Here is a 12,500-nt window from a genome sequence, read left to right as displayed (position 1 = left end):
GTGTTACACAAAACTAGAAGGCACTGAGTTGGGTGATGTTGAACTGCAGAGTTCCAGTTATTATTTTTTTTCAAGTGGGGAGTCATTTAGACCATTTGAGGGGTCACCCAGACGTCGTGCCAGCAGTGGCCCTTTGGCTCACACGTTCTCACAGTGATCATGTCCCTGGGGCGAATCCGGAAATTCCAAAAAGAGGGGACCGAATAAATTGCGTCGAGAGCGCACCCCCCTCTCCCTCTCCTTCTCTCTCTCCCCCCGCCCACCACATGCCTTCTATCCGACAAATTCACGTTAGTGATGTGTATCTATTTGGCAAAATCTATTTGAAATAAGAAAAGCTCTGAAACTGAACTCATCATTATCTTAAGTAAAACTACCTGGTGCGCACTGTACCACTTGAAAGTCGGTTGGTTACAGAAGCTGTTTAAATACCGTACTGGGAAAAACCGCCCCTGATTTCCTGTTCCGTTTTCAGAAGACATTTTCCTGCATGTCATGCATACCTTGCAGTTGCACTAATCAAACGTTTATTCCACACACTAAGGAAGGAGTGCACATGTTGTTTCCGTTTCATAACTCCTCTTCTTTTTCGTCTAATCTGATGCCAGGACAATTTTTTTTTTGGCCTAACACTTGCACCAAAAAGTACCGTAAAAACCGGGAGTTAACAGTAAAAGGTAAGCTAAAAGATACCCTGGGTGCCAGAGGAATTTCTTTCAAGGTTGGAGAGTCGCGGAGCCTTCTTTCCGAAAAAAAAATTCCTCTGGCACCAAGGATAGCCAAAAGCCAGATGAAGAAAAAAAACATAGTTTGTAAATAAAATTCCGAATTTTGCAATTCTCAGCGAAAGATTAATGTCAATATACCGTAAAAATACAAATTGATCACGTGCTAGGCAACCTCAAAGGTGGACGTGATCACCTTGTGTCAACGTTCTTGTTTTACATTGAATGAATTACTCGGAAGAATGTTAATCGTTCGTCGTTCTCAGAGTAAAACAACTTACTTTTTAGCCAAGAAACGTCCGTCTTTCGTTTTTTCAATTTTGTTGTGATATTTTCCTGAATATTTACATTTCATCTGTCGGGTCAGGAAACCTTCTTTGTCTGTTTAATTGAAAGTGTAAAGCCAGCCGAACACAATGAGGAAAGAGCTGAGCAAACTGCCTCGCGAGGCGATTTGCTCAGCCATTTCCTCGCTGTGCTGGGAAATTGTGGTGAGAAATTCGCCTCGCGAGGCCGTGAGGATAAAATCAAACATGTTTGATATTTTTGTCCTCGCGAGACAAATTCTTCACTGTGTGCGGCCATCGTGAGAATCGAGCTGAGCTTGGTTTAATCAAGCATCCAATGACATCCAAGAAAAATAAATGGCATACTCACGTGACTCCAGTGGTTCAAGAAGGTGTCGGAGGATGAAATTCCGACGTCACTGAAGTCACGTGAGAATGCCATGTATTTTTATTGGATGTTTCATTGACCAAGCTCAACTCGATTCTCACGATGGCCGCACACAATGAGGAATTTGCCTCGCGAGGCTAAAAATATCAAACATGTTTGATTTTTTCCTCACGGCCTCGCGAGGGGAATTTCTCAGCAAAAGGTCCCCGCACACGTGAGGAAACGGCTGAGCAAACCACCTCCTGAGGCAGTTTGGTCAGCTCTTTCCCCGCCGTGTGCGGCGGGCTTAAACATGTATAAGATGTGAAAACATACTTGCGAACACTGCAACCTGAATTATCGCAAATCGCAATGCTGGCAAACACAATAGGGAATAAAAAGGTTAATAAAATGAATTTTTGTACTATCTGGATGTTCTTGGGTTAGATTAACGCGATATAATAATATTGTTACAAAAATCTGCGTCTTAATGATCAATGTACACAATCTTCGCCGAAGGAATAAATTGCATTAACCAGGAACTTAAAGAAATATTTTTGGCTTCATAAAAAAAACACTTCGTTTTACACCATAGTGACAAAACAGACCTTTTTCTGACAATACAAACTATGGCTAACTATGTATTAATCATTTGCCAGAAAGAACAAGACTTCCTGTCATCTTTATGAAAACTGCTCGTGGGGTGTCAATTTCAACCCATATATGCAAATGATGAATCAACGAAGGCCGAAAATGTCACAAAAACCTTTTCCAGAGAAAGATTTTATTGAAACAAACATATTTGCTATGAAAACCAACAAACCCTTCCTACTTCATTGCGTGCGTGAAAACAAGAAACGCAATTTGTGTCAAATCAACTGTACGCAGCAAAATAAATTCAGGATTAAACCCTTTTTTGAAGAATCTTTTCCTTAAATATCTAAGCGAAACATGGACTACAAGCTTTCTTTCAAAATAATTCTTGGCTAATGAGAACAAGTTTTCTTTCAAATAAATCTTCACAGTCACACTTCCAATATGTTTAACCTGAAGACTGTGCAGAGTTCAGTACAAAATAAATGTAAAAAGCCAGACAACTGACTATGATGTGACTTCAGTGAACATGTACAGATGCATTCAAGGCGTTTGATTCCCTCAATGTTTTTTAAGCCCAAACAAAATTTGCCATTTGGTTTTAGTGTTGTACTTGACATCACAGTTAGTAAAATAGTAATTTTGGTTTCCAGGTTCAATCAGTTGATACGGAGATCAAATTGTTGTCGAAGTCCATTACTCGTCGCTTTTAAGATTCTAGATATTTATTTTTCACCACCTGTATTGTTTATACAATTGACTTGCCATTATTGAGTTCCATAAGGGTATATAATTTTTTAAGATGCGCTAAAACGCCATTCGCGTTACAATGACTTTCGACGCCACCGAAGGTTAATTATATAAATATTCTACTGTGCCCACCGGATAAAATCTATGCATTTCTACCACCACCTGAAAACCTACCAAAAATACGCGCAGATGAATCTCCCCAAAAAGACACTACTTAGCAGGGGAGCGTCACCCATTTTCCGACTGGTTTGCCACACTGGCCACCCAGTAAAAATTGGTTTTGCCCTGAACGGGACTCGAACCCCCGTCTCCCTGATTACTAAGCCACTACACCATCAAGGATACCACGCTGACAACGCAGCAGGTTAAGGAAGGTGCCTACTATTGTTATTGCGCATACGTTCTGCGCATCTCGATATACTCGGATTTCCTATGGGTGGTGCTTATTAATACAAGGATATTTTTGCGCGGTTCAAAACTGTGCGAAGAAAGCAGAACTTAGCAAGTGCTCTTGGTATTCAAAAAGAAAATTGGGGGCAACCATGCAGTTTTCAGAGATAATTAAGCATCAGTTTGGAATAGAACGCCATACATTTTTTTGTACTTTAAAGTTTTTTACAAATATTGATGATTAATTATCTTCGAAAAATGCGTGGTTACCCCCAATTTTCTTTTTGGATTTCAATAACACTTGTTAAAGTGCCACTACGATGAAAATTTTACATGTCCTTTTTTCTTTATGTTTTGAACATAGACGTACTAAATAGGTATTATGCCAATTTTTTATCTCAAAATTCCCACGGAAGTATGATTATTGTAACGTAGTTTTTCTGTTTTCGCTGTCCGCCATTACTCGAACGGCAAATGACCGTGTGCGAATAAAAGGGTTGGGTCTAGCTGGATCGCCTGGGGTCTGACGTCATATGCGCAACGCTCAAAATAAACGCGGCTAATTCCCATGCCGTCTATGAGGTGTGAGAGATCGCCGAGTTGCTTTTTGCTGATATTATATACATTTCTCCTTGATCAACTTGTTCGCTTTGTCAAACGCCCACGAAGCAATGCGCGTATGACGTCATTAGCCAAGTCTTGCGTAAAGACCGCTTACAAAATAATCGCAGGTTTCTCCAATGTCGTCCGAGTAATGGCGGACAGATCTCTAGCGGTTTTTACCTGGCTATTTCCCGGGTTACCTCGCTTCTATGGTTCCAAATTTAAATGCATTGTATGATTTTGAACATATTGACTTAATTAACGTTGAAAAAATTCGAAAAGAAAACCAAACATTTTCGTCGTAGTGGCACTTTAAGATCTGCTTTTCCCGCATATTCAGTAAACCACGCAAAAATACCCTTGAATTAGTAGGCACCGTCATCAATGGTGTGACTTAGCAGCGTGGGGAGCCCTAGGGAGCACCTCATTAATCTGCTGCGTTGAAAGCGTGGTAGCGTACTAGCTAAGCATGCCCGACAAGTAATCAGGGAGACTTGGGTTCGATTTCCGTTCGGAAAAAAAAGAACTTTTCGGATGAGTGTGTCGAAACGTATAAATGCACTGTGGTGTGCTCTCTCTCTCTCTCTCTCTCTCTCTCTCTCTCTCTCTCTCTCTCTCTCTCTCTCTCTCTCTCTCTCTCTCTCTCTCTCTCTCTCTCTCTCTCTCTCTCTCTCTCTCTCTCTCTCTTCAGTAACGTATAGATCACTGTCACTTGTAAATTGATTTCTTTAAAAGTTACCCTATATTTTCTGTCATACCCATCTCATAATGCAGCCTGAGGACACCTGACCCGACAAAATGTCAAATAATGAAGACTTAGACCAATAAGGATATAACAAGTCTTCATTATTGGACAGTTTGTCGGGTGGCCTCATCCTGCAATAATTGGGGTGTACAGATGAAGACCAGAATGATTTTACTCATTTCTTGCCTTATATGCCAGGTTTGTGCTTCCCCTTTCTTCACATAACTCTAGCTTTTATTCGGCCTTAATGCGAGATCTCAACCTGTAATACATGATTTCGCCTAGTAACACAAGATCTCGACTTTTAACAAGAGACTTCCACTTATAAATAAAGGCTTCTTAAAACAATTTGAAGTAAAAAGTAACTGTAAAAGGACGCGACGGTTCGGCCGAACTTCGGTCATTATCAAGCTAAAAGTGACGATAAAAATTTTAAGGTTACGGAACAGGTTTGTGCGTGCGTTGCGGAAAGTCATCCTCATGTGCGCGTAATTTTACGAATGTGCCTAAACCTCTACATTATTTTAAAGCTTACAGAACCAAGAATGACGTGGAAATGTTTTTAACTGGTGAAATTGAATATAAAATGTATTGCGATCAGTAAATGCAAAAATGAAACGATTTTTATAAATGCGGAAAACTCGCGTCGGATTTTGGCCTTACGACGTAAACAATGACTGCATAACAATATAGCAGATGTTTGCCTTCAAAACCTTAAGCTTGTCGGGGTTAAGCTTATTTGTTTTTCGTTTTAAAGACATAAATCCTAACGCTAAGTCAATCCAAGAAATTTATGTCGCTGAACTTTGAATTATAATAACTTTTTTTTTTTTGAAAGCAGATCTAACGATTACCCGATGGTTTGCCGCAACGCACCCGCGAAACTGTTCCGTAACCTTAACATAACAAAGAAGTAAAAGTATATAAAGTATGAAAATGTAAAAGAAGGGTGTTAAAAAACATGCAAGAATAACATAATTAAAAATATTAAAAACTTTTGCACGAATTGAGTCTGACTGTACATTACGACTTGGTCTCAGCACATTCTTATGTGCCCAATGATCTTAACAAGAGTTTTACCCTCTTAAAAAAGTGCAAGAACAAGTTTGAATTTCTCATTTATGAAATGTTTTTGAATAATGAACTGAGACCAAGTCTCAATATAAAGTCACATTCAATTCGTGCAAAAGGTTTTAATCATTTCTAATTACGTTATTCTTGCATGGTTTTTTACACCTTTTTTTACATTTTCATACTTTATATACTTCTACTCCTTTGTTTTATATTTATTTATACCTATGCTAAAAGTTTTATCTTCACTTGGGACAACTGAAAAATCCTGTCATGGACCTACTATTTGGACAAAGGTGATGTGAGAATCACTTTGTTTGCCCATTTTTTATGAATATTACAGAAATCATAAATTTTTTTTTAGAAGTTTATATAGTTTTGAGGGGCGCAGCCCAAAATTAGAGACGTCTGTATGGATTTTTAACTAATAGTATTTTTCAAAGTCCGTAATTTGGTCTCTTTTCGACCTAAAAGCATCAAACTTTGACAGATGGCAAGTCTCAATGTTATCTTTCATGTGATGGTGTCAATTTATCGATTGGTTTAAATTTAAAACTCGCCTCAGTTCCCTGTGCAATTCCGGAATGGCCTATAACTTCCACAAAAGGACAAATAAACTCCAGCCTTCCTAGTTTCCGAAAAAAAACTCAGAGAAAACGTGAATGCGTGTGTTTCACCAAAACTATCTGTAAACTATTATTCTCGAAATGTTCTTGAATAAAGTTTCAAAGTTAAACGGCTGTCAAGGTCGATTCTCTCAGGAATCCTCGACTATGAGGCAAGGCCAAAAATTTGGTTTATCAACGGAGTTGATAATGTAAATTGACCACCGTACAGAGATTCTAAAAGCTGACGTTTCGAGCGTTAGCCCTTCGTCAGAGCGAATCGAGGGATTATGGGTTACGTGTAGTTTTTATAGTAGAGTGGGAGCTACGCTATTGGTGGTAACATGGCAACGTGAAAAGTAGGAATATATTAGTTGAATGAAAAGCGTTCGTTAATACCGTGAGGATTAAGGGTGCCGATTTGAAAGATGAATTTTTGTTCCAGATTCTTGCGGCTTTCCGTCGTACCTAGATGTAGGGAAAGGCCGCAGATAGCCATGTGTTTTTTGGAGTGGTTAGGCAGATTAAAATGGCGAGCGACTGGCTTAGATGTTCCATGAGGCCAGTCGATTGGCCTTTCAAGGAGTGCTTTCCATTTAAAAGGTAAAGCCTGTGGGAATTTTCACCAAATGGAACAGTAGAAATTTTCGACAATCAAAAGGCAACCTATCATTGGTCAAAAAATTTGATAAAAGTTCTCACTTAATGCAGAGCACGGTTCTTCCATCATGAAGCCAATGGTTCAACGACAAACCGGTCATTTCTATGAAAACGAGGAAAGAGGAATACGTCCATGTGAAGTCATTCCTTTTCTTCCCAAAAAATTAGAAAAAACATTTGTTGGCCGGAACGGCTGGTTTTTCAATTCAAAGGAAAACACCAAGAATTCCAGATTTGACTTTAACTTTCACGCGACGAACTAGGCCCTTCCTGTCAGGAACTACGTCCAATACTCTTCCTAGTGCGAATTGCGATCGAAGTATTCAGTAGCCACGAGCACTACATCACCAATGACTATATTTATTCCCGGACACAGCCATTTTTGTCTGCTTTTGAAGAAGAGGCAAATACTCTTTCGACCATCTTTTCTAGAAGATAACTGCTAGATATTGAACTTGTTTCCATGCTAGTCGTGATATAAGACTTTCTTTACGGAAAAGCCCAGGTTGCATTAGAGACAGTACGAAGCATAAGCAGATGGTTTAGCTTAAGATGTTCTGGATCTTGTGAATCACTGGACGTTTGTGATCGGAAGGCCAACCATGATGCTCTCCCGACTATAAACCGTCTTGAGGCCGACAGAAACAAGTCGGTGTCCAGCTGTGTGTGACTTCCGATACGCACAGCTCTAATGGAAAGACAGGTGGAAATCACACGATATCATTTCCTTCCGTCCACGCCGTACTTGAAAGTAACAAAAGTAATCAAAGTCGACTGAAGTAAATCGGCAATCATATGCTCAAAAACAGTACTTTAACGACGCCGGCAATTCACGCTATTTGACATTACTCTCTTGACTGTTGAGCCGGCCTGCGGTGACAATCCAGAAATGTTCACGTAGAAGAATTGGCACTTATTCTTCGCCAGAGTGCCCAGAGATCTGGTGATAGTGTTCAATTATCAGGTGGTAGACGTGATGATTCTTCGGCAGAAATTCCTGGTGCTTGGAATCAAATAGACTTGATGTAAGACTTATTTTCACACCAGCACACGAAAGGCCATGGATCATAACTGGATTCAAGATAATGTTGCTTGACGCACTTTAAAATGTCTTATTCCACCACTTTCATTTCCTCGACGGGGTTTTGCTGTTTCAAAGTGGTTAAGGTGGATTTCATCGGCTTGTTGGCTTTGATAGTGTTTAAAATACTTAGACGATAACGAAGAAACCAAGACACAAACTTCTTCGGGTGATACCACGAGAACGTCCTCTGGAAATTCTCGACCAAAGGACAAAAGGGCTGTGCCACCAACGTCGCAATGACTATAGCACTCATTTCAACTTCTGGGTCCTTATCCGGAATGCTGACCAGCCGTTTTGATCTACGTGGTCAAAATTCTTTCGGCATCGAGAGAAAATCCGGTCCCTTTATCCAGAGTAGTTATATGGGCTACTTCAGATCCATTTTGACAAGTAGTCATCAAATGACGCCATGAATCAAAAAGAGAAAAGAAGGGGCGTGCATAAATTAAGGGCAAGTTGGAGCATGACGCAACGCGGTGTAACCCAAAGAGTCACCTGTAACAACACGTGCATCCCATAAATTAGGGTTAGGCTAATTGATGCAAATCACGTACGTGCAAGAGGGTTTTTAGCTGGAGAAGGGGGCGTGCAAAAACTAGGGGCAAGTTTGAACACGTAACCCTAGCTGCAAAACACGTGCAAATTTCGGTGTATGAAAATTTATTAGGCGCGCGCGTGTGTGGCGCATAAAATAGTACTGTGTGTGCATCATTTTGGCGGTATGTGGTGGTTGGAGAAAGAGAGCTCTGTCCGGCACAGCAATGAAACAGTAAAGATCAATTGAGTAGCTCAATAAATTCATAATATGGGAACAAGAAACCAATCACAAACAGACAAGAAGACCTCACCACAAACCAATCAGAAACAGCCAAAATGACCTCATCGAAAACCAATGAAAACACGACAACATGAAAGTTTTAGCGGATAAACGTTCGAAATATTCCAAACTAAACGAGCCCTGTCTTTTTTTGCAATGTTTTAAGCCGGCTACGCTTCCTTGACTGTCACATAAGCGCTATTGTTTTCCATCCAAAGCGATAATTCTTTACAAGGGTTTACGATTTTATTTGCATAACGTTCGATTCGTTTTCAATCAAGCATAGCATACACTACCAAACTTTTGTGAGAAAAGGGGCAGCAATGGTTCTAAAATTTCGAATCACTACGGACCATTTTAAACGAGAGTTAATCTAGTTCAAAGTTTTCTTAATTTGGATTTCGAGAACGCTCCGTATGAAAGAACACGTGAATTGCAAACCTCCAGCTCGGATCTTTCGACTTTGTAAAATGTTCCGTCTTCCGTTAGCAGGACTTCTGGTCTTTATGTTCCACAGACGTAACGTCGAGGACTTTGAGCAAGCTCCGTTTTTTTCTCCGCTGGCAACATAGGCACCTTTTCGGAGTCTAGTGCGCCAGCTCAGTCACCGTACTGTACCATCTTACACACCCAAAGCTCTATTTCTGTTTGGCTTTAAGGTTGTTTTGTATATAACGACCCTACACAAATCCATGATTGGTTTTTTTGTTTTTAGTCAAGTTGGAGTCAACTTTTTCTGTGATGCAGATAAGCAAAGAAACAGACCGTGCATTTCAAATATGGTTTATTGAATTAAACAAAACCATCTTATTACAGGCTGATCGTTTCGGCGCAAATTACTTTACATAACATTTAACTAATATTCCTGCAGCTATGGATGCCCTTAGCAGATAAGAACGTGTTTGCTATATTTCATTTCATTTCATTTTCATTTCATTTCAGTTATTTATTTCCCCATTTACTTAGAGAATTACAAGGTCTAAAAAGCTCACTACATGAAATAAACGGAGAAGGGCAACGATATAGGTAAACTAGTTAGATGCCCTTTAAATTAAGTTACATTTTATTTTAAGATAAAAGATAATTACAATAAGCGAAAGGAAAGGAGGAACACATAGTTAAGGGGTGCAGTAGTTAGTACTGAGCAAAATAATTCTGAAAAAGATTTCTTTTAAATAGATGTTTATTTGACAAACTACGAATGAATAGAGGAATATCGTTCCAATAATAACATCCAATAATTGTCGGGCAGAATTTCCTTATATTTGTTCTAAAGGAACTGGGATTTAGATACTGTAAGGATGTGCTTCGAGTAGTATAATTATGTTGCTCAGATACAAAAGATAGAGTAAGATTTGATGGTTTGTTATTTACGATAAGATCATAAAATAGTTGACAAGTTTTTAACTTCACAATATCAGGAAATTTAATTAGGCCAAGATTAACATAATGGGGAGTAATATGCTCACGAAGTGGTACCTCATTGATGATTCTTTAAGCTTTGTTTTGCAGCTTTACCACTTGAGATATGGCAGCTTCGTAGTTATTACCCCACAATACGCAGCCATAAGTTAAATAAGGATATATAAGTGCATAATAGATACTTGTTAAAGATTTGTTGGGTACATGACGTTTTAATTTTGCAATAATATTTATGCTTTTACTGATTTTACAACTAATATAATCAATATGATGGTGCCATGATAGGGAACAATCAATAATTAATCCTAAGTAGTTAACACTGTGAGACTGTTCAAGATACTGATCCGCTAGTTTAAGAGGGGTGTATAAATTATAATTAAGTTTTTGCCGTGGTTGGAATACTATATATTTTGTCTTAGTTAAATTTAAAGTTAGCTTATTTGAGCATAGCCAGTCATAAATAGCGGGTAATTCAGAGTTTATTAGGTGTAGCAATGCATCGAGATCCCTACCAGTCGCAGTCAAGGAGGTATCATCGGCAAATAGTCTTAAGGAAAAATAATTAGTTGCATTTACTATATCATTTATGTAAACTAAGAAAAGAAAAGGACCCAAGATCGACCCTTGTGGCACTCCTGAATTTACGGAAAGAAGACTAGACTCAGCTCCATTAACATACACTCTTTGCTTCCTTTTGATTAAATAGGACCTAAACCATTGGTTTTCAACATCTCTTATTCCATAAAAATTTAGTTTAGACAACAGAATCGAGTGATTGACTGTATCGAAAGCTTTACTTAGATCTAAAAATAGGGATACAGCATCCTATATTTGCGAGAAATAGTTCTCTATCGAGTTATAGAAGCACGAGTGAAGGTTTGGGAGAACAAGAAAACAACACACATGAGATGATCCGGTCCATCATATTTTCAGGCTGTTTATTCTGTTTATTTTATTTTAACTTCATTTTGTTTCAATAGGATTTCTTTCATGGCGCTGAAGGAGGCCTTAACTGTAAGTTAAATAATCCACTAAAGGTTAACGTCTTTTTTTGTTTCTGTCTTTCTTTTTTTTAATTTAGGCATAAAGAGAGTGACGATATAAAACAACAAGAAACTTTATGTTATTCAGAAGTCACTTAGATTTTCGAAATATTTATTGGTATCTCTCACATTTCAGCACACCATCTATATCTGATATTCTAGGAGGACTGTGTGCTCCAGTTACTACAGTCGAATATCTCTTTTATTGACTTTCATTTCGAAAGTCAGGATTTATTTGAATGCCGGTAGTTTTACATTCTTGGTCAATTTCTAAAGTTGACGATGGGTATGCCATGATTCCTTCTGCTCCTTTTTTTTCTACCCCTTTTGTACATTTGATATCCCAGTGATATGAGTTTGTAGAAGTTTAAAGAAGAGTCGATTTTTGCCGCCTGCAATAATATGATCACCTGACATTTTAATCACTACTTAATAATCTTAATTCGTCGGACTTGTTCTGCCTACCGTTGATGTTCAGATGAAACCTACATGATCTGGATTGTTCGACTTTTCTACAAGATCGCGTTCATCAAACTGTACAAAGCCCGTAATCAATACCAAAGCTTAACTAGTCGTGTTCCATAAATAATCAATGGATGCGAGGAAAATATTCCGTGCAACACCATCCATGGTTGGGCTTTTTTGGAGCAGACAAAGCTCTCGAGAAATCATTCCGCCACACCTAATCTGAAACGGCACATGACATTCCATACTTCTGTCACCTCGACAATTACGAAGAATTTATTCTCTAGCAAACCTGGCAAATATGTAGAGTGTTTCCTCGAGCATTGCTTTCTCGAAAGATAATTCACCACTATACCTCTGCATTTCAGGGGATGTTGTAACCTGGATGTTGATTCAAAATTCAGATAAAGAGATATTCTTGTTACAAAATGATCCTTCAAGCGAAAAGTAAAACCAATATGACGGTTATGTTTGTAGCGGGATGCTATTAAATAAACTTTCCTCTGTGTTTGTAACATCTCTAAAACAAACGGTGCCCCTTGTTACAAGAGCTGCGTTGCTTCGAATTCAATTAACAATGCGTGCTGCAAAATAAGAAGTAGAGGCACAACGCGCGTGACGGAGGAACAACTAGACAAAAGCCGACAACCATTTTGCTCTAATCTCCGCAATTCGCACACCAAAAATAAATTGAGAATATTGGTTTAATGGTCGGTAAGCGACTCAACATACATTCAAATACTGAGAAGACTGAAAAGCTGTTGCCGGTAAAATCCATTCTCAGGTTGAATCCGTTTTTACTTAGGTTAAATTGGTGATCCTCATAGGTACGCACTCAGATAAATTGAAGAAACTTTTTTTGGAGCCTAAAT

At 38.7% G+C, this 12,500-nt stretch overlaps 1 protein-coding gene across 1 annotated transcript in view; it reads left to right on the top strand.

Annotated features, from left to right (window-relative positions):
* Positions 1-4,579: 4,579 nt before the first annotated feature.
* Positions 4,580-12,500, top strand: part of LOC137998205 (uncharacterized) — a 68,606-nt gene continuing 60,685 nt past the window's right edge. Inside the window, exons 1-2 of the mRNA XM_068844594.1 lie at positions 4,580-4,659; positions 11,101-11,134. Of these exons, the coding sequence (XP_068700695.1) occupies positions 4,615-4,659; positions 11,101-11,134 (79 nt within the window). The 5' untranslated portion in view covers positions 4,580-4,614. The remainder of the gene's footprint in view (positions 4,660-11,100; positions 11,135-12,500) is intronic.

Source organism: Montipora foliosa, chromosome 1, assembly GCF_036669935.1.
Source record: "Montipora foliosa isolate CH-2021 chromosome 1, ASM3666993v2, whole genome shotgun sequence".
NCBI classification, from domain to species: Eukaryota; Metazoa; Cnidaria; class Anthozoa; order Scleractinia; family Acroporidae; genus Montipora; species Montipora foliosa.
Note: the sequence above shows the minus strand (reverse complement) of the source record. Positions and strands in the feature narration are given on the sequence as shown.